The sequence below is a fragment of the Oryctolagus cuniculus genome, chromosome 9 (genome assembly GCF_964237555.1).
Source record: "Oryctolagus cuniculus chromosome 9, mOryCun1.1, whole genome shotgun sequence".
Lineage (NCBI taxonomy): Eukaryota > Metazoa > Chordata > Mammalia > Lagomorpha > Leporidae > Oryctolagus > Oryctolagus cuniculus.
In genome coordinates, this window is record NC_091440.1 from 80,935,972 (window position 1) to 80,959,152 (window position 23,181).

A 23,181-nucleotide genomic window follows, 5' to 3' on the forward strand; every position below is an offset into this window, starting at 1 on the left:
GCTGGCCAGAGGCCACTGCATGCTTTCATAAACATCGAGTTCTGCAGATAGAGGGTAAGAAAGCCTAGGAGAGTCTCTATGTTCGGGTATTTATACAGACACATATGTTGTCTTAAAAAGAATTCCTGCAGAAAGTCTGTTCAAAACAGGCACAACACTGGATGCACCTGGAGGACATAATGCTGAGCAAAATAAGCCTGACACAGAAAGACATCGCGTGATCGCGCTTACATGTGAAATATTAAAACATGGAACTCTGGAATCAAAGAGTACAGTGATGGTTACCAGGGGCTGGTGTGTGTGTGTGTGTGTGCAGTGGGAAGATGTTGGTCAAAGGGTATAAACTTTTAGTTATAAGATGGACAAGTTCTGGGAGCTTAATGTATAGCACAGTGACTATAGTTAATAATACTATATTCTTTATTCAAAATTGGATCACATCAAATTTCAAGTGTAACTGGATAGCAATGACCATGTTCATTAATGTGACTGTGGTAGTCAGTATATAGTGCATCCATAAAGAAAATTATTACATTGTAAACCTTGAATATATATGATTATTATTTGCCAATTAAATATTTTTTTTAAATAGGCATACTAGCCAAGGAATATCCCTTTCTCCCCTCAGTTCAAAGGATCACTGGGATAAAGAAACTTCAAGGAAAACTACTATGGGTCTCATTTGGAAATTCGCTGTGCTTTGTCTTGCCAAGTGGAATTGTACTAATTTTGAAAACAGATTCAGCAGGGATACTTCGTTGTATAAGGCCAGGGTAGCTGGGTGGAGGGATTCAGGACGTCACATAATGTGTTGCTCTGACCCTTCCTGGTAGATCACCCTTCTTTCCGCCTGAGCCTGGGACTCAGTGTTCCCTCCAAAGGTCCTTACTGTTATTTACCATCCTCCTTCTTCTAAAGGATCCTCTCCCAGGAAGAGCTGTGGCAATTTACTTATGCTTCTCCATAATTAAAAAAAAATGCCCTTGATGGGGAACAGGGAGACTGGATCAAGAGAAGCCTTGGTGAAAGGTGAGCCTTAGAATCCAGGAGGTCTCATGGTGATTTTTTCATTTTAAAATATTTAATTGACAAATGATAATTGTATATATTCAAGGTTTACACGGTGATGATTTGCTGCACATGCACATTGCAAAATGCTTACTGCAGTCAAATGAGCACATGCCTGATGACTCATACTGTAACCTTAGATTCCTTGTGTTATGAAGATTTTAAATGCCTCACTAACTGAAGAAAGGAATATGTCAGAAGAACTTATTGATGTGGTTTTTTTCCTCCATGGACATACTTTTTCCTGATATTTTCTCCCTCATCTTCTCACACACGTGAACACTCTCCAGGCTCAGCACTGGCGTCAGTTTCTCTGCTGTACAGAACAGCTCTGTTTTGTCCTGATTTGGCTGTCCCAGTGTGCTTCTACAGCTACCCACTGCACACCCGCATGCTAGCTCCATCCATGAATCCCTACAATTGGAATTGCCCTCATCTCTTTTTTAACTTTTATTTAATAAATATAAATTTCCAAAGTACAGCTTATGGATTACAATGGCTTCCCCCCCATAACTTCCCTCCCACCCACGACCCTCCCATCTCTCGCTCCCTCTCCCATTCCATTAGCATCAAGATTCATTTTCAATTCTCTTTATATACAGAAGATCAGTTTAGTATATACTAAGTAAAGATTTCAACAGTTTGCACCCACACAGAAACACAAAGTGTAAAGTGCTGTTTGAGTACTAGTTATAGCATTAATTCACATTGGACAACACATTAAGGACAGAGATCCTACATGAGGTGTAAGTGCACAGTGACTCCTGTTGTTGACTTAACAAATTGACACTCTTGTTTATGGTGTCAGTAATCTCCCTAGGCTCTTATCATGAGTTGCCAAGGCTACGGAAGCCTTTTGAGTTCATTGACTCTGATCATATCTAGACAAGGTCATAGTCAAAGTGGAAGTTCTCTCCTCCCTTCAGAGAAAGGTACCTCCTTCTTTGATGACCTGTTCTTTTCACTGGGATCTCACTCACAAAGATCTATCATTTAGGTTTTGTTTTGTTGTGTGGTGGTTTTGTTTGTTTGTTTGTTTGTTTGTTTTTGTGGGTTTTTTTGCCAGAGTGTCTTGGCTTTCCATGCCTAAAATACTCTCATGGGCTCTTCAGCCAGATCCAAATGACTTAAGGGCTGATTCTGAGGCCAGAGTGCTATTTAGACATCTGCCATTCTATGAGTCTGCTGTGTATCCCGCTTCCCATGTTGGATCGTTCTCTCCCTTTTTTATTCTATCAGTTAGTATTTTCAGACACTAGTCTTGTTTATGTGATCCCTTTGACTCTTAGACCTATCAGTATGATCAATTGTGAACTGAAATTGATCACTTGGACTAGTAAGATGGCATTGGTACATGTCACCTTGATGGGATTGAATTGGAATCCCCCAGCACATTTCTAACTCTACCATTTGGGGCAAGTCAGATTGACCATGTCCCAAATTGTACATCTCCTCCCTCTCTTATTCCCACTCTTATATTTAACAGGGATCACTTTTCAGTTAAGTTTCAACACCTAAGAATAATTGTGTGTTAATTACAGAATTCAACCAATAGTATTAAGTAGAACAAAAAAAAAATTCTAAAAGGGATAAAGTATTATTGCCCTCAACTTTTGCCATTGTGAATTATTTTTGAGAAAAGAGACAGGATCACATTCATCTTTATATAGTCAGTACTTAGCACCATGTCTGGGATAAAGTATACGTAAGAACCATTTGTTTAGGTTTGCCCAGTAACATTAATAGTGATTGCCTAAAACATATGCAGCCATTCCTCTAGAGTCTAACATTTATCTTTGGAAAAAATCAACTCACCACTTATTCCATTATTTAGTCAATAATGTATTCAATCACAATTGATTCCTTTCCATGTGCCAGGCCCTGTGTAAGGAATGTGAATGGAGTGGACGCAGCTCATCCACAACAGTATGCTGAGGGCAACGGAGCAACTCAGAGGTCAATACAAACACACAGGGAGGGACTTCAAACATTTGTGGGAGAATGGAATTAAGAAATAAGCTCATTTTGATGCAAATTTTGTATCACATGCATACTTTGTTTTTGTTTAATGACTCATTTTCTAGCCCTCATGTGTAGTTAGAAATTAAAGACAGTGCTGTGGGCTAACGGATGGGCTGCTGCTCCCTTTGGAGAACAGCAAGGGGCTGCCTAGAGGTGGACGAGTGAAGCTGGTCCTAGAAATGGGGAAGAAGCCAGTGACGGGAAGGGCTCCACAAAGAGCATTCCAGGCCAAGGACTAGCAGGTGCAGAAATGAGACTGAAGCAGAAAAACAGAGGAGGCTACAAGCAGGCTGGGCACAAGGGAGGAGAAGTGACAGGGACTGTATTGTGTAGGGCCTGGTGGGCCAGGCAAGGAGTTTGCATTTTGTTCTAGGTGTAACAGAAAACTGTTGAAGTATTACAATCATAAAAGTTTTGACATGATCCAGAAGATCCCAGAGAAAGCACACTTAAGCCATGTTTTCAGAGGCCCTCTGAAATTTTCCTAGATAATGTTTTATTGCTTATACTATTATTGACATTGAAGGACACAGTTAAGAAGCTATGAACTAAGGCTTGCCACCATATGCAATATCTTTGAACTTGTTGATTCTTTATGAGGACTCAAGAAAATCTTTCCTGGGGTCACAATATCTAGCAATGTGTGTTTATTGAATCACTGTTTTGTTTTTCATCTTAAGGATATGGTGGCTCTTGCAGTTGCCCCTTTTTCCTTTTGCTTTGACAAGAAAACTCTTAAGCCACATTTTCATTCACCTACAGGAAAGGTACAAGATAGTACAAATCTGTAAACTGATTTTACCCCGGCTTTATTCTTTCCTACTATTACTTCATCTTCTCTCAGTTTATGTAGTTACTTGTTTTTCACTTTTGGAATACAGATATTTTTGTTAGTCATCAGAAACAAAAGGGCAGAAATAAGTAGTTGGAGGAGAAAGTCATGGATTGAAAATATCTCAACAGTTTCAACAAGTTCAGAGACCTATTCTGAAGTTCAAAAGGTCATTTGTGATGTGATGTGCACAATAGAGATCATTTATCTCGTAGCAGATTTTGTGACAATACACAAAGACCTCTCAGCTTAAGTGTTTAATTTGACCAGGAGAATTAACAGACAATAAAGATAGCCTCCCATAAACTACTTTATACATGGTATTATGATGGGTTTCTTTCTTGCCTTTCCTGGCAAATAATCCCTGGAGAGCAGCGACCACATGGCATTACCTTTCTTTCTTTCTTTCTTTCTACACAGCTTTGCAGACATTCAGTCAATGTTGAATTCACAAATAAGTAAATATAGATTAAAAAATAAAAACTTCACATAATGTCAGATCAGATGAACAAAAGCTCAGACTTCAGAAAGTATGCATACACTGTATGATCTACTATCACAGTTGGCCATGTCTAGAACTCCATGTGTAAGGTAGGGCCATATTCTTAAAGGGATACTGACAGACTAGAGCAGATCCAAAAAAGAGCCATCAACTTAAATGCTCAAAAGTTGTATGGTTTAGTGAAAGGGAATGTTTAGCCCACAAAAGATTATTTTAAGGTACAACATCAGAAGCACAGGTCTGGCTTTCCCAGAGGAGTAGATTCATCCTGTCTAATTCCAAAATGGCATAAGTAGAGCCAGTGAATGGAACTTTAAGGAAAGATTTCCTCTAACAGTCTGGGTCCTCCATGAGATTATACACTCTGTATATGCAGGCAGAGAAGTGCTTGATCTCACAGAAGAACTACCTTCATTGTTGATTAGCTGGATTAGAAGATGCTTACTATCCCTTCCAAATCCAAGATTTAAAAACTTTATACCCATAGTATTTGCAACAAACAATTGGATTCCATAAGAGCATGCAAGAGCCTAATCTAATTAATGTGCCACATAATGACTATTTACAGGTAATAACATGACTGGTGATATGAAAGGGTTTGGTATGAGTCATGAAAATGTTTCTGAAGGCAGCAAGTTTTAACTGAGGTTCATGGGTGAAATAGTGGAGAGTAGCAGTTGCATATCTATGAAACAACTGGGGGAAAGTGATAGCATTTTGCTTTGGCTGGAATGGTTGGATGTAGGCAATGGTTCCAGGACAAGCCAAGCAATATTGCTGGTAATGGAGCTGGTAGTTGGGTCCCCAGGGGATGGCATGAGGGCAATGTACAATTTCCAAGAGGTCCACAGAGCAGAAATTAACCTAAGACAAAAGGAATGTCAGAGAGACAAAATAAAGGGTATCTATTATCACCACAGGTCCTTTCTACAAGATCTGGACTCCAAGAGGGGGTCATGATCTGTAACTGGGAAGGTGATCAGAAGAGAATCTATTCTGAACTTTTGATAAAGGGGGTTGGTCCTGGCTGCAAGTGTTAGTATCACTGGCTTGCCTGCACTGGGCATTGGGCACAAGGTGCGTGTCTTTGGAGAAAGGCTATTGACCAGAATTGAGCACACACAGAGAACATGAATTGGTGGAAATCCTCCAAAACCGAGCTTCAGAGCCCACAGGAAGGCTTTGACATCAACCTGCAACCTTTGGGTTCACATAATTTCAAAAGCAGCCTTCCAAATCAGTTCTGCATTCTTCTGCCTGCCACTTGTATCTCAAACATTTTCCTACTTGGCAGACCTACCTTGGCTCCCTCCAAAGAGACTGTTGAGGAGGCTGGAATGCGTGTGAAGGAGTAGAAGGAGCTGTACACAGATGAAAGCGCAGTGAGGCAATCCTGGCTTCTGTAAAAACAGTTCTAGCTTTCTGCCACGTGTATACAGGATTCCAGTGAACATTAATCTGAGATCATCTATCAGGAGATCTGAGCATTTTAAATGCCCACAGCTTTATTGAGAAGTCACATTTCAGAGTTTTGACTATATCAGGTATATCTGTTTTGAGAATGAATGCCATGGAAAGGGCAAGATGTATACAGCTAGCCTTGAGGACAAGCAGTAAGCACAGCACAAGCCATCTATGCTGCAAAGAGGAGCTGGAAAAGAGGGATCCATCTGTGCTTGGGCAGCTTTGTGTCTTCACTTTAGAATTGGGGGCTGAGGGTGAATCTCCAGTCCTCAGCTGTAGGTTTCTCCTAAAAGGGCCTATGGCTCTCACTGATTCATTAAGGGCTCTTGCTTCGTGCTTTTTACTCTTAAGATATCCAGATCTCAATCTCTGTGGCATCTTAGCCATCTTCTATGAATATCTCCCTTGAGACATGTCTGATATCAGAATGAAATGAGAATAAAATAATTTTCGGTCTATTCTTCCAAAATCCTCTCCCCTATCCAGTTTCCCCAGCAGTTTTCCAGTGCCTCTTTTCCCTTCCCTGTCCTTCATGTGACAGTGGAAACTGCTAAGCTATCACCAGCTTAGAGAGCACAGTGACTCTACACTTGCTGGCCATATGACCGGGGCCATCGCCTCACTTCTAAGTTGCCTCCCATTTCATAATGTAAGAGAGCTCCAAGACTTGCTATGGAGCTTCACGAAAAGCAGGAACTATAAATAGAGCCAGGTTTAGCACACAGGAAGCGCCCCCTGTCTCTTGTTTCTTCCCCTCTCTTTTGCTCTCCTTGGTTCCCAATATTTGTCTGTTTATCCCATCCCTGAAACAGTCTGAGTAAATGTTGCTTTTGATGAGCAAATTAGGGGAGAGGAAGAATGTATGAAAATTGAAAATTAGCACATCAATTCCCTCAGTTGGAAAGGAATTGGAAAGGAAAGAGTGCAGTGGCAGTCTTGGAAGACGCCCGCCCTGTGTTACTGGCAGTGTGTCGTTCCCTCTGACTCCTCAGGCCTCGCTCTCTTGCCTGTGGAAAGCAGCAGTTCTCTCAATGACACGCTCAGAGGAGTACTCAATAGTTTCTTGCTTCTAATACGGCAAAAGTGCCCACTGCAGGGGCAATTCTTGTACCACTGGCCTTACATGATAAAAATAGTTTATTAAACAAGTGCAGGTTTCATAACAATAGCAGTTCATTAGAATAAAAAGGTATTAATGGCATGCTAATGAGAAAATAATGTTACTTGTATGCTTTAAATGTAGTTCTTTGAAAATACAAAATGGTAAAAACATGGTGAACAGTTTCATGGGTTTTTAAGATTTATTTATTTATTTATTTATTTGAAAGGCAGAGTTACAGACAGGCATAGGCAGAGGGAGTGAAGTCTTCCTTCCACTGGTTCATTCCTCATATGGTCACAACAGTGGGAACTGGGTCAATCCAAAGCCAGAAGTTTCTTCCAGGTGTCCCACACAGGCGTAGGGCCCAAGGACTTGGGCCATCTTCCACTGCTTTCCCAGGCCACAGCAGAGAGCTGGATTGGAAGTGGAGCAGCCAGGACTCGAACCGGTGCCCATATGGGATGCAAGCACTGCAGGCAGTGGCTTTACCCACTATGCCATAGCACCAGTCCCCAGTTGCATGGTTTTATGGATGCTACTTGAACCATAAAATCGAGCTTTAGGGACCCTGTGTTTGACATAAGAAAGGGAGAGTAGGGTAGGAAGTATCACTATGCTCCCAAATCTGTGTATATGAAATACATGAAATTTGTTCACCCTATATAAATAAAACACTAATTTTTTTAAAAAAGGAAAGGCTGAATTCTTGATACATGATCTTTCCTGGATCCCATCATTAAAACACTGACTTACTGTTTAATAAATTTAGGCTTTATTCCGGTTTTTTTGTTCAGGAATAAAAATCTTTTTTTTTCTTAATTTAAATTCAATTCTTGTTCTATATTGTCAGAGTCCTATGAAATATATTTCATGTTATTGTTACCATTTCACATTTAAGAATACATATTTACGATTTAGAGTTTTCAGACCAAGATACACTAGTACTTTCAGTAAGTTCATTATGATGCAAACAAGGAAGCGATGTAATTTTTTTTTTCAGTAATCCAGCCATGATACACTGTGGTGTTTCTTGGGAAAAATTATTCCATTTATTCATAAATGCAGCCAAGAAACCAATGACCCACAAGACTGGCACTGGGGATGGCCGATCTTTCCTTAAGTGTTATTCACAGCTAAATGACTACATATTCTTTCCTGCATTTTCCTTGTTTTATTTGGCTTCCCAGAACACATCTGGGGTTCCCAAAGTCTGTGCTTTTCATTGTTGCTTAACATTTCTCCCATGCTCTCCTCCTGTTTTTGATCAAATGTTTATGATCAGGCTCTCTTCCCATGATGTTGGACTATCAAGCCCAAAGCATGCATACAGGGGATTGGTAGTAGCACCTGCATCAATGGTGACTTGCTCTGACACTTTGAGCCTAGCTAATGGACCTGCAGGCATCCCATACTGCAATACAGTGCTAACCCTTTCTGTCATCCATGCCCATACTTCTGGCACACCAGCCACTAGATCTCTGATCCCCCTCACCTTCTACAAAGGGTGGCAGGAAACGAAACAATTGTAAGTAAAGCTTAAATAAGATAGGAAATATACAACATAGTCCAGTGAAATCTTCCTCTCTTTGCTCCGATGATGCCAACCTGAAAACGAACACTTGGCCACTCTTGCATGGTCCTCAGAAGAGGCTCACAGTTGCCATGAGTAAAGGTTCCAGCGCTAGGCCCTGAGACCTTCACTAACTTGTTCCTCTGTGTGGTGAGTGAGTGGGACAATTACGCAAGAGGAGCCACAGAAAAGTCCCATAGGGAAAAGTGTGAAAGCTGACCACCATAAAAGAGCTGGCAACAGGAATTGAGGCACTGAAGTCCCATTAAACACTTTTTTTTTTTAATTTTAGAATTTATTTATTTGAAAGGCAGAGAGATGAGAGAAAGAGGAAGAAAGGGTGAGTCAGAAATTCTCCCCAAATGCCTACAACAGCTAGGGCTGGGCCAGGCCGAAGCCAGGAGCTGGGAACTCAATCTGTATCTCCCATGTAGGTGGCAGGGACCCCAGTACTTGAGTCATCTTTGCTGCCCCCCAGATGCAGGAAGGTGGAATCAGGTGCAGTCAGGACTCAAACCCACGCATCTGCTATGGATGCAGGCATCCCAGGCAGCATCTTAACCACTGTGCCAAACGCCTGCCTCATTTCCATTTAGCTTTTAACTGAGAGTTCTCCATTATTAGACTGTAAATCCCTGGCCAGGCTTTATTTCAGTTTGACTAAGCCAAGCATAAACAAAAAGCAATGTGGCCATAGGCTGCTTTATGGAAGAACTGTATTCGTGCATCCCCAGGCCCGGAATTTGATAATGCACTTGCTGTGGATTTGTTTTCTGTTCACATGAACAATTTAAAGAGGAAAAACAGGAGAAAAAATTCCAATGACCCCGACATGTGTATGCGGATATGGCCAAACTGAATTACTAGCAGTTTCCTTTCCCACCCGGTCTGGTTCTCTGTCTGCCGGCAAAGCCCTCCCCAAGCGTTGCCTCTTAGAATCCTTCCATTTTCTAAGAAAACTATCCATCCCTCTCCCTGTCTGGCTTGCTTATCGTCAGCCCAGTCTACAACAGCTCTGCCGGCCCGGCTTGGCCTCTGCGTCTCTTCCGAGGCACCTTTTCCACTCGGCCTTGTGTGCCGGCCTTGTGTGACGGATCAAGCTGTCGCGTAGCTTCCCAGTGGCTCCTCAGCAGGTTGGTGCCAGCCTCGGACAGTTGTACCTTCGCATCTTCTGCAAGGATCCCCGGCAGAGTCTTCAAGGTGATGGGCACTCGGTACGCAAATGTGCCTCGTGGTGATTGAAAATCGGGGAGATTGAAGCATTTAAAGGGAATGGGTGCTTAATAAGTGATACTTGAGCGCTTGCCTCCCAAGTCTTATCTGTAAGAGCCCTTCATTTCCCACTACAGGAGGGTCAGGAGTCTGTGCTGTATTTATCGCTGGTCAGAAGTTCGTGTTTCACTGGAAAAACTTGATTCCTGGCTTTGTAATTTAGGTTGGCGACTTATGCTCAGGTGTTTGTTGTATGCTTGCTTATTTGCAGTAGGGTTGTGTTGGGGGGGGAATCTCTCTCTCTCTCTCTCTCTCTCTCTCTCTCTCTCTCTCTCTCCCCCACCCCCTCAGTCTGTTTCACCTGGCTGCAGCTGCCTCAGGAAAAGCAAGCCTCTCTAAGTTTTCTAGCCCGACAGACTTCCTGTGCCAGGGCTTGTTTAGCCTCGGCCGTGTGTTCTCTTCCCTCTCTTTCTTCTCACTGGTTGAGCGAGCGCGGCGTTCCGGGGCTCCGGCGGCTCGGAGGCACTTGCTCTCCGCACCGTGTGGGGGACCCGCGCGGCTGGAACTGCCTCTGTGGGACTCGGCTGACTGCGAGCGTTACCATTTCTCTCGCGGCCCCTGATTGGCTCCCCCGCGGTCACGTGAGGGCCCCGGGGGCTGGAATTCTGAGTTGTAGCTTTTGGCACTCCTTTTTCTTTTTAAAAATCGCTGGGTCTGTTGAGCTCTCCTGGGCTTGGTTGCCTTTGACTGAGACTGGAGGCAGACGGAAAGAGCCACAGGCAGACTGAGGTGGCAGTAGAAAACCTGCCGGGATGTTCACTCAGGTGCCCAGGACCCCAGCTTCAGGCTGCTACTATCTAAATTCCATGACACCTGAGGGCCAGGAGATGTACTTGCGATTTGATCAGACTACAAGACGCTCTCCTTACAGGATGAGCCGGATTCTAGCACGCCATCAGCTAGTGACTAAAATTCAACAAGGTGAGTTGCCGGCAGTGGAAGGGTGTTGGCGAATTCTGATTTCTCTTGGCTGGATTTCATGCTAACCCGGTTTTGTCAATGGTTGTTCTCACTTTGCAATATCTGGATTTCTGTGCCGTGCTGCACGTTAACTTTTAAAAATGACATTAGGCTGCCGATTCAAGCAGTGACAGCACTCAGCTGCCACATAGCTCAGCATAAAGTACACAAAAAACTTCCCGGAAGGCAAGGAGCCATAAATTCCTATCCCTAACGTGTGTCTACAGAACGAACGAGAAAAGTTTGCGCAGTGTATATTTTAAGGAGTGTCTGTAGGTTCCTCACCCTCTGTCCCATTTGAAGCCAGGACACTTGTTTATTTAATTAAGGAGGGGGCGGGGGACAATTGTCCACCCTGCCTGGACTATTTAGAATATCCTGTGTGAGGAGGAGAGAGAATTCTAGTCTGAAGGCCACTGGGCTGACAACTAGAATCACATTCTCTTCCTGTTTGTATGCATATGTCAGTAGTTGCCACTGATTTGTTGGTACTCTTTTTCTCGAAAAGGATAAATACGTGTTACCCCATCAAAATAAATCCTGGGTGCTGTACGCGGAAACCCTGGCTTCCGAAGGCAAAGTGGAGACTATTGATTGTAAGCTGCTAGAGGTTCTTTTTATGCTTGGCCAAAAAACTTAAAAAGAAAGAAAGGAAGAAAGCCAGCCTGGAATCCTGGACATTCCTAAAACTTGCCATTCTCCTAAAAATGTTTAAAACATGCTTCTTATAGCGTAGGTCCATAGAAAGTTAAAGATGAGCTTTCCTAAGAAACCTGTAGCTGATGCCCATTTAAAACACACACACACACACACACACACACACACACAGAGTTAATGACCATCCCCTTCCTGAACTAAAAAAAGAACTAAATTATTATCTTGGTGGTGCATACGTTTGCTAGGAATTTCTAGAGCCATTATAAAAGTACAATTTCCACTTAAATAAAGGAATTTAAGATTATAGTGGATTGTAGAGGGGAAGTTGAAGTTGGTAATCGTGAAAATCTTGTTGTAATGTTTCCAAAAGGAACAATATGTATTCTAGTGAGCAGCATTTGATGAGATTGTTTCCTTGGAAATTAGGATTTGTTTGTGAAGGCTCAGGAACTGGTTATGTGTGAAGGATACTGGTCCTACATACCGGCCTGATTTCAGGAAGGATATTAGGTCATTCTATAAACTCTGTGTGCAGGTCTTGATTGAATAGAAACAAAAGTAATTATTTCCCTGTTACTTGATTTAAAAATACATTAGGCTCAGACTAAAAACCAACTCCATTTTGTTTTAGAAAATTCTGACAATGGTGCTTCAGCAAATGCCATCATCGCTAGAGACATAGGGGCTTAAAAAATGTTTGATGATTGCCTATGTCCTGTGACTGTTCCTCCACGCGTGCATAACGTGCATGTCATGTTAGAAATATTGCACAGATCTAGTTGAAACCACTTTACAAACCTCCTTAGATGTATTTACAATCATCAATTTCATTAAAAATGTATGTTCTTTTGGAATGAGGGTTATTTTCCAGGGATGATTTAAAGCTATGAACACATGCACCAGCATCATAAGCCCCTGTCACACAGGTCTAAGGATACTCTGTGTTTCATGTTGGCTAACTGGAACATTGGAGGACTCTCACCTTTTTATACCCGACAATGAAATGTTTGAAGCTAATGGATGTCTAAAAATTAAAAGTGATAGTTAAGATCTTAGGAAAGCATGAAGGGATGTCAACAGTGTAGTGATTCCAGATCATTATTTGTTCATATCATCTAACAGTTTGGTAAGACATTAAGAAAATGTATACAAAATACTTTTATTGGGTTTATTGTATCAGTAGATTGGTTCGCTGTAATAGTAGAGAATACTGATCAAACATTTACGATAGTATATCAGGCACTTCTCTGGGGGTTCTCTAAAAATTATAATGTATTTTTCTCAAAAATAACCTTATAGTTAAGTTGTATTACTATTACCAGTTTTAAGACTGAAAACACAGAGGCATGTAGGGTTCAGGTGACTCACCCGAAGTCACATGGTAGGAGCTGACATTTGAACATAGCTCAAGAACTGGTGCCCTACAGTACGCCAGACTGTTTTTTTTTGTTTTTGTAATGAGTACTAAAGTACTGAACCTATGGTTGAGTTTTGGATTATATAACATATCAAAGACGTTTAGCCTTTGGTGGTCTGAGGGAAGCCATGACTTGTATGACAGAATTAGAACTGTTCACTCAATATGAGATTTCCCACCAGGTTTTATTTCTTTAATGAGAGCAAAGGGCTATGTGTTTTACCCCTTGTGAATGGTTAGCACTCAATAGTGCAAGACATCAGTTATCTTATTAACAGTCTTTAATTATTCAATTTAAGTTTATCAAGTGCAGATTAAATTAATGACATGGTTATTTTTGTAGTTCACTTATTAGTGTCTTGAAATGACAGCAGCATCAGTAAAATTGCTTGCATTACTCTGCTTTAGATCTTTCCGGGAGGATTTAGCATGGTATTAATATAATTTGGGGCATCATTATTTATAATCGTAATTTCTCATGGCTGTTGGGAACAGTGCAAATGAGTGAGTTGCTCCCCACTGACCTCATTATAGTGAGATAATCATTGAATGGCATGGACATGATTCAACAGCAGATACACTTGTGAGGAGGAAAACAAGGAGGAGAAATAAAGGAATCTTTGATGATGCATAGGATCAGAATTAGTTACCCAAACCCAGGATGAATCTAAACTTGCTCATCTTAGGGTACACTCCAAAATATACACGCATCATGTCTCTAGCCTCCTTTTTTTCAGTTCTGAAGTTGTTGTAAGTCCAATTAAAGAGAGATGTTTAAAACAGAAGGCTGTTTTGCAGAGTGAAAGTTTATCAGAAGTCATACTGCCCATAATCCCTACCCTGCATTCTTTCTTGAATCAATAGGGAAATTGTTGCAGAGGAAGAGAGTACAAATAATAATGGTTCTTATTGCTCTCACTGGCAGGCACTTGGGAACAGATAGAAGAAGTTGCCTATGGTGTGAAGAATGTTAGAATGAGGGAAAGGAGCATGGGCTATTTCCCCCCATTTTTTATTGTGCTAAATTATATATATAACATCTTCTTGGAACTGTACCTATGAAATGCATGAGATCTGTTCTCTTTGTATTAATGAAAACACATTAAATTTGCCATCTAAACCATTTTTCAGTGGACAATTCAGTGCTATTAAATATACTCATATTCATAATATTGTGCAACTATCACCACTGTCCATTTCCAGAACTCTTTCCATCTTGCAAGATTGAAATTCGGAACACATTAAGCACTAACTCTCCGTTCCTTCCTCATCCTAGCTACTGGAAAATCGCCATTCCATTTTCTGTCTCTATGACTTTGACTCCTCTGTGTACCATATGTAAGTAGAATCTCAGTCCGTATTTGTGTGTGTGTGTGTGTGTGTGTGTGTGTGTGTGACTGGCATACTGTCCTCAAGGTTAATCTGTGATGTAGCAAATGTCAGAATATCTCTCCTTTTTCAGGCTAGATAATATTCCATTGTGTGTCCCTACTACATGTCTGCTTTTTGGATAGCAGCCATCCTGATGGGTGTGGGATGGGAGAATTGAATTTCTCTGTCATTATTTGAAGGCTGTGATTGATTGGGTACAGGTGCACCATATTTAAAGTCAACACACATGCACATACTATTTGGAAAATCCAGATCCAAGCAGATGTGGTTGCTTGCCTTGTGAAAGTCTTTATCATACCATTAGACTTCTTACTGTGTTTTAAATGCTCAGAAAACAGCATCATATGGCTCAGACTGCAGTGAAGTCCACTGGGCCAGCAAAAAGGAGACAGAGACCCAGGCTCTGCTTAGACACTTCCTTCATTCCAGCACTTCACATGGCCTCCATTTCTGGGTGGGAAGATACGGTGGGTGGATCATGATTGTTCAGGTTTATCCTCCTCTCCCATTCTGGAATTCCCTCTGTAGATATGTCAACCAGTCATTCTTTGAACAAGAATATAGAAAGCAGGGACATGAAAGCCCAACTTAACAGAATCTGAAAGGGAAACAGAGAAGTTTTATTATGTAGAATGAATCAATGGCTTATAAGTTTTCTGCAATTTGTAATGGAAATGGTAAAGTAGAAATCAGGCTTTTGTTCTGCCTCTGCTACATTAGTATTGTATGATCTGAGGCAAGTCATAACTTCTCTGTGCCTTCTTTTCTTCTTCGACATGATAAAGGATTTGGATCCAATAAGCTCTAAAATTCCTATCTCTAAAATTCTAGGGTTGCCTGCTCACAGCTATTAGCTTGAGAGAAAGACAATTCTTGTTTATTTTGTTTTGTTTTTGTTTTTTTTTGTTTTTTGTTTTGTTTGTTTTTTTGACAGGCAGAGTGGACAGTGAGAGAGAGAGACAGAGAGAAAGGTCTTCCTTTGCCATTGGTTCACCCCCCAATGGCCGCCACGGCCGGCGCACAGCGCTGATCCAAAGCCAGGAGCCAGGTGTTTCCTCCTGGTCTCCCATGGGGTGCAGGGCCCAAGCACTTGGGCCATCCTCCACTGCCCTCCCGGGCCACAGCAGAGAGCTGGCCTGGAAGAGAGGCAACTGGGACAGAATCCGGCACCCCGACCAAGACTAGAACCCTGGGTGCTGGCGGAGGATTAGCCTAGTGAGCCGCGGCGCCGGCCGACACTTCTTGTTTACATTTTCCTTTTTACATCACTCAGCATTTATCTGGACATGCTGCTTTGACACCTGTGGAACATTCTCATTATCAGTTTAATAGGAATGTTAGGAAGCACAGTTTTGTGGACTAGTTAAATGTTAGTGTGACTGTAGTTATAAAGAAACTTGTAGAAACTCTCCTTTCTCGGGACTCCAAGGACTGTAAAAAAGAGTTAAGATGCCTGACCTATCACAAGGACTGTAGCGGTTGGAAAGTATCTGTGTGCCCGCTTTTCACAGTAAGACTTCTTTTCTTGATAGAAAATATAAAATGTTGAAAATTTCACCATAAGGAAAGGAAGACAACGTTGGACTTTCACTGTCATTGTCTTTCTATCTGAGATTATCTTTAAATAGATAGAGCACCTGAGTTGAGCTGCACTAGAGAGGAATCCACAGTCTTTTTAATGTCCCAATAAATGCAAGTGTCCATGAGTGATGGATTTTCCCTCATGACTCCCTCAAATGGTATCTTGGGAATTTGCCCAACCTAAATAGTGAACATTGCCCATCTCTGATGGATGAGACCCCCCCCCCCCCCCGAACTGGGTAGCATCAGCCTAAATTAACAAATCATTTGTTCTGAAACTGCCCTTTCTCTGTGGTAGTACTTTCTTAACCAACTACTTTCAAAACTGGCAGGAAAACAAACGGAACACAGAAAACAGGCTCAGAATGCATTCGTCATATGTTGCTCAAGTTCTTTTCTATTTTTTTACAAAAAAAGAAAGAGTGGCAAGTGTCATAAATTCACATCTCATGAATCACAACCTCTTTCCATTCAGAGCTGGTAACTGAAGGGCCTTTACAGAAGGGATACTGTTTAACCGAAGCCACAGGAAAATCTGCTAAGTGAATTAAGTCAGCTAATTTGAATAACATTTTAAGAAGTATCACATAGTAAAACTGTGAGCAGTCAAGGAATGGGTTCTAGAAGGAACATGGCGAAAGGGAAATTTGTGTGTAAATATATGAAATTTGTGTTTCACTTTAAGCAAATTGTAGGTAAAATAGCTACATGGCCTTGCTTTTATTAGGTCTGCCTCTATAAATACTTATCCCAGAAGCATGCATTTGCAAATTCTAATTCTGAAATGTTAATTTAAGTCAATGGAGATTTGTTTTCTCCTGTCTAGCCTCCCCTTGGAAAATGGTCAGCTCTTATTATTATGTAAGAGTCTTTGTTTCCTTGGCAACTTAACCATGGACAGAGATAGAAGCACAAGTTAGGAAAAAAATTTATCAAAGTGACTATCAGATCTTCTGTATATTAAGATAATCGAAAATGAATCTTGATGTGAATGGAAGGGGAGAGGGAGTGGGAAAGGGGAGGGTTGTGGGTGGGAGGGACGGTATGGCGGGGGGGGGGGGGGGGGGGGAAGCCATTGTAATCCATGAGTCGTACTTTGGAAATTTATATTCATTAAATAAAAGATAAAAAAAAATAAAAAATAAAAAGTAGATAATTGGAAAAAAAAAAAAAAGTGACTATCAGAGAAGACAGGAGAACCTGACCTTGAATTGCACCCTAGACATTTGAATGAAATAAGAAGCATGTAAAAATCATTTTCTGTCTCCTCAAGGGCAATTGGGGAGAGACATCATATGTTAATTTATATTCTACCCCATTACCTAAAGGACTTGAAGTAGTTTATAGAAGAATATACAACCCAATAAAATTATGAGAAGATAAATCAGATTAGGAGAAAATTGTTGGTCAATTAAGATAAAATTAGGAGGAGCTATTACACACAAAAATAAGGTCCTAAATAATTATTTAAAATAGGCTACAAATTTGGTTGGAGCTTCCCTAGGCTAAACAAAAAGGAAACACAATCAAGGAAAGATAACATACCAGCAAAGCTTTCCTGGGACTAGATATTTGGCAAAATTTTCTCCCAAGAATTTGATATGTGAGAGCAGTTTCTCATACAGATTCTGTAAAGGTGACACTATAAACTATAGTGGATGGTACTTCCAATCATTGCTACAGTGAATTCAATAGCAAGTCTCCCTTGATTATTTCTTTTAACATCCTGCAGTAGAAATGAGGGCATCACAGCAAATTAAATCAGTAAAATATTTGGGAGTGGGATGGCTACAAACAGGAGGATTCAATTGTGCAACCCTCTGATTCTCTGTCTTCATCTAGTAAAAGCATGGAGATGACCTACAAATTTTGACAGAACACGAGCCCCACGTACATGAACACTCAAGGAGAAAATGTGTTCAAAGTTAAATAATTTTGAGAAATGCTATATTCTCTTTCTCTTCTTGGAAATTCACACTTATGAAAGGCTGAGAGGAATCCTGCTAAAAATACTCTAATTTTGTTTAAACCGGAATCTTTCATCATGACAATCACTTTTCACCGAATCCCATGAAGTGACATTTTGCAAAACCAGTGTTCCCTTGGGAACACATTTTGGAAATGTGGATTAGGAAAGGAAGTGGTCTGTGACTTTTCCGATAATTCTCTTTAAATATATTTCTTTTACAAATTGGGCAGTAGAGATTTTGAAATTGTGTGTTGGAAAGTAACATTGCAAGCATTGTATGTTTTCAAAGAAGGCCAGCCCCATAGACTTTAAAAAATCAACTGTGCAAGATGGACACCTTTAATAAAAACTAACAACCTAACAAAGATTCTGACCTGATTAGTTGTTCCCTGCACAGTTGTTGGGCAGAAAGCTAAAAGAATCAATGTATGGACAGAGTTAATAGTTACACCATCAAAAGTGTAACCAGTCCTCAGATGATTCTACAAGATGGGTATTGTTGGGCCCTGAAGAAGAAATGATAGGTTTTTAGCTCTGGATTTGTCCGTCCTATGATATAGCTAAGTGCCAAGTGAGTTCTGGGAAGTGTAATCACCCACATGAAAGAAGCGGGAAACTGGTCAGGAGTCTCTAATTCTCCTTGGCCCTAGACCACGTGGACTCACGGAAACTCAAGCATTGATGGGTGGCTCAGAGGCAGTTTTTGACTTCATGGTCCACAGATATCTCTGGTTGTGTAAAGTCTCTCTCCATATCATAGCATCAAGTGAACTAATGGAATATAGATCATTTTAATTAGTCGCATCTATTTGGCTTAATATAAACAGCTTATTCATTCTCAGAAAGCCTGAAAATGTAATCCTAAGATGTTTTTCCTCCTACTGGAAAAGAGATAGCACATGTATATTTGCATTGTAAAAAATATTTTTTGAGAGAACTCACAAAATAGCAAAAATGCATGGGGAGTGAGCATACTGTGTCACCCAGACCTCCATGTTTTAAAGTCACACAAGATCATAGCAATCACTGGAGAATGGGCCAGTCTAGGGCAAGACAGATAACTGTGAAAATTTATATGCAAAATTTGGAAAAGACATGAATTCTATTTTTTCTGAGAAGCTTTGGATCTCAAGGAATTTTTTTTAAAATTTATTTATTTATATGAAAGACGGAGTTACACAGAGAGAGGAGAGGCAGAGAGAGAGAGAGGTCTTCCATCCTCTGGTTCACTCCCCAGTTGACTGCAATGGCTGGAGCTATGCCGATCCAAAGCCAGGAGCCAGGAGCTTCTTCCAGGTCTCCCACATAGGTGCAGGGGCCCTAGGACTTGGGCCATCTTCTACTGCTTTCCCAGGCTATAGCAGAAAGCCAGATTGGAAGTGGAGCAGCCGGGACTTGAACCGGCACCCATATGGGATGCCAGCACCACAGGCGGCAGCTTTACCGCTATGCCACAGTGCCGGCCCCAAGGATCTCAAGGAATTTAAATGGCAGATGTGGAAAATAACTTCAGAAGTACAGAGTATACTAATGAGTCTAGAAAAAACAAATCAATAGAAATAAATCCGAACTGCTTGGTGAGACAGCCAGATGATTTCCCTCACAAGACATAGAAATCCTGACAATTTTAAAGTTCTGATTTGTGTTTTTGCCTCTCTAACAATCTGATAGTACACAACATTAAAACAGAGTAGAGAAATTGTAAAAGAACTTGGCAGTTAAAGAATCCAGTTGCAGTCAGTATTTTGAACTGAAATGGGCCTTCTCTTCCTGCATTCCAACTCCTGGTTAATTTAGAAAACCATAAGGATGATGAAAAGTTCTATTGGTACTCAGTTTCTGTAAGTGAATAATAGCATTTCACATACATTTATATTCACTAAATGGCACACTCAGAAAAAATAGGTATAGTTATTAAATCAAACTTTCCATTGAGGACTTTAGTACACTGAAGTTATTTATAGTATTTAAAAGTGATATAAGAAATGATTCACAAATCCAGCTTTAATGATATTCTGACCATTTACACCCAAATAAGACCAGACTTCTTAATGCAGAAATTTCTAGAATCTGCCCAGATGTGTTGAGAGACACAACATGTGTCCCACTAAATGTGTTTCTCAAAACAAAAAAAATGAAATCCATTGCAGGGCCCTTATTGTTTGGACTTACATAAAGCCATGTGTTTTGAATAGCAAATGCTTAGTAATCAAACCACCTTTGTTGATATCTTTTGGATAGGAAGACTTGCTAACTCCCTTCCCTGCAGATTCCTATCCTCATCATTAGTACACTATACTTGCTGTACTCTTAGGAGGAAGATCTAAGTCTGACAGAGCTGCTTAGATATTTTTATTACTTGCTTCCTTGAATAAGGAGGAAAACCCTTGGCAAGAAAGAAGGGAAATCAGTCTTCCAGGATATATTGAAGAAGCCTGCAAAAGAATTCCAGTGATTAAACTCATCATCTGTTAGATACAACACAGAATGCAACACAGTTCTTCATTTCGATTTTTATATGTTGTTTTAATCCCTGGAACAGTTCATGAAATGGTAGCACAAGGCATTTGGTGTCATGGAAGAGAGACAGCTGTTTGCTTCATGCCTTCTTCTGACACAGCCTCCTAGGGGTTACTCTGTTGGCAGGATATTGAAATCTATGTTTTAGGCTTTAGGGGCAAATGATGCACATATATTGGTCAAATCTGAATAAATGCTTTCCTCTCTTGCAAAGAACTACATAAGGTTAAGAATGTCCCAGAAACAGCTGTTCAGCACAGACTCCAAGCTTTCTATACCTACGTTTTTAAACCACTGGAGAGGTTTGGAAATATGCAGCTTAAATTTGAACTCCAGCTCTCCTTCTTAGCAGGGCAACCTTGGCCAAGTTACTTACCATTTCCAAGTTTTTGTTTCCTGTGGGCAACATGGAGTCAATAATAGCAACTATCTCAGAGTTCTTGCAAGGATTAAATGAGAAAATATCATTAAACACATAGCATAATGCCTGGCACATACTAAGAACTCAATATAAAAATAATAGGATTCTGCAAAAAGTTTATGGGAAAATACAGTTAAAAGATAAATTAACTTAAACTTCAAAAATTTTTGAGATCCATATGTAAATTTTCATAACATACATTTTCCATGAAGTTTTTGAAAACTCTTCATGTATGTTAAACAAGTACATTCAAAGTAATGTATCATCAAATGAAGCATAGATTATATACTTTATTCCATATTTTCTAATGCTCACATACCTAATGCCATATTTTTGGCATTTCCTCAAAAAGTGCCCACCACAAAATTCTAAACAAGATTTTTTTTTTAAACTTAACCTGTAATGAAAGCCATTGCCTCTCCCAATTGTGGTTTCCTAAGGGTAGCAGTTCCTCTCTCAGTTGCCCTAAAATAGCCTCCAATCATGGACTTAGTGGACGTTTCACCTCCTGCAGATAAACAAAAATTGTTGACCCTCCCCTTCCTGCTATAAAAGAGACAGCCCTCAGCGGGAAGTGATCCTGGCCCTTGGAATCATGAGGGGCTGGAGGCTAAAGCTAAGCCATCAGGGATGCTGGAGGGATGGCCTGAGCTCTCACTGCCGGAGCCACAGGCCAGGAGGATGCCAATTGGCTGGGGGAGAGGTTGGAATTAAGGCTGAGATGAGCATCATCAACCGGTAATAGATGGGACTTTACTGAAGGGACAGTCACTTTTAAATTGTAGTATTCCATATAACTGTCTAACAGCGATCTTCTACAAGCAATCCAGCAACCATTTCTACCCTTCCAGTGACAGCAGCAAATGCAGTAGGAAAGCCACCAGTCCTGGATTAGGGTGACCCTGAAGAACTCACCTGCGTCTTCTAGACCTAAATGTCCTCTTTCATAATGTGAGTTGTAAACATATCAATCTGAGACTATGTTCTGGAAAGCCAATTCCACAGGGCTGGTGCTACATTAGTCATGGAAAATAACTTTAAAATTACAGAGCATGCTAAGGCTGTGAGTGGACTGCACTGGTTTGTTAGGGCTGCCGTAAGAAAGTACAAGACTGGATGTCTTCAGCAGCAGAAATGTGTTATCTCACAGGTCTGGCGGCTGCAAGTCTGTGAACAAGGGGCTAACAGAGGTAGTTCCTTCTGAAACCTCTCTCCTTGGCTAGCATGTGCCTGTCTTCTTTTTCTGTCTTCTCCTGGTCCCTCTTTTGTGTCTTGTCCTAATCTTGTCTACTGCTATGCACGTCAGTCATATTGGATAAGGACCCACCTACATGGCATTTTACCTTAATGACCTCTTTAGAGGTGTTATCTCCAAATAGAATCGCCCTCTAAGGTATTTGTGCGTTAGGACTTCAACATGTATACAATTTAGCTTGTGCCATACACCAAATGTAATGTATAATTTGTTACATCACAAACAGAAGAAAAACTAACTTGCACGATGTGCTTATGCTTCCCAGGCACTGTGCTGGTTGCTTCCATGTTTTTGCTCCATTTATTTTATGGAATAGGTATACACTTATGTCCCCCACCATATAGAAGACCACCCACAAGAATAGAAACAGCAGTTGGTACTGTCGTATGCGTCAGAACTTAATGTTAATCTTGAGTCTTGTGAATGCCTTGATAGGATGAAATATTTGATGTCTGGGTATAGTGTCTTGAAAATGCTGAAAAACTATTATAATATTAATTCTTTCACTGGTATGGCACATGATGTGTTTTTCTGAATATGTGTGTGAGGTGGTATTGCAGTCTTGGATTAGGAAGCTGTGTTCCCTACAATCTGCCTTTTGGAAACCTGACAAATGCATATGCCAGTTTTCCTACTTTGAAATGTTTCTGATCTCGTTTTCCAGACGGAATCCTGTGGAAGTAGAATTCTGTTCTGTGGAAAGGTGTGCTTCTCTGAGTGGGCTCCTTAGATAGGAATAAACTCGCTGTGCTATAATAAGGAAACTTGGCAGCAAGAGCTGTGATTATAAAACATTAACCTACAGGTAGAAGAGACATTGTTTCAGAGTCCAGTATTTCCTCCCCTGCTGGCATTCAGAGTAAAATGGCTTCCTCACCTCCAGCTTTCCAATGACATTTCTGATAAAGTCACTCTATTTCTGTTTGTTTCATGCGAATTTTCACCTGCCATTTTGGTCTCCTTCTCCATCTCTGGTTACCTCGGCAAAGCCAATCCTGGACACTGCAAATTCTGTTCCATGAGACTCATTGCTTTGATCCATGGTGTCAGCAATGATGTACAGTTGAGGCAAGTATTTTTCAGCTCATTAACTGTCAGCCACACTTCCTCAGGGCTGCTTAAGTCTGTGCAGCTGCCCTGCAGCTGGGCCAAGCCCTGCTTCCTGGGCTATGGGGTG

General features: G+C 40.9%; 1 protein-coding gene across 18 annotated transcripts in view; it reads left to right on the forward strand.

The window, feature by feature from the left end:
* STARD13 (StAR related lipid transfer domain containing 13) overlaps nucleotides 1-23,181 on the forward strand; it is a 583,995-nt gene that overhangs the window by 383,290 nt on the left and 177,524 nt on the right. The window contains exons 1-2 of one of the 18 annotated variants that reach the window (XM_051831812.2): nucleotides 10,423-10,753; nucleotides 14,143-14,204. The exons of 14 other annotated variants lie outside the window; for them this stretch is intronic. Coding sequence is in view for 2 of the 4 variants with exons in the window: in XM_008273537.4 (XP_008271759.2) it covers nucleotides 10,585-10,753 (169 nt within the window). In the remaining 2 variants the exon portion in view is untranslated. Of the gene's footprint in view, nucleotides 1-10,418; nucleotides 10,754-14,142; nucleotides 14,205-23,181 lie in introns of those variants that run through there. 3 more of the 18 variants (XM_070049037.1, XM_008273537.4, XM_002720592.5) reach the window with 3 other exon arrangements.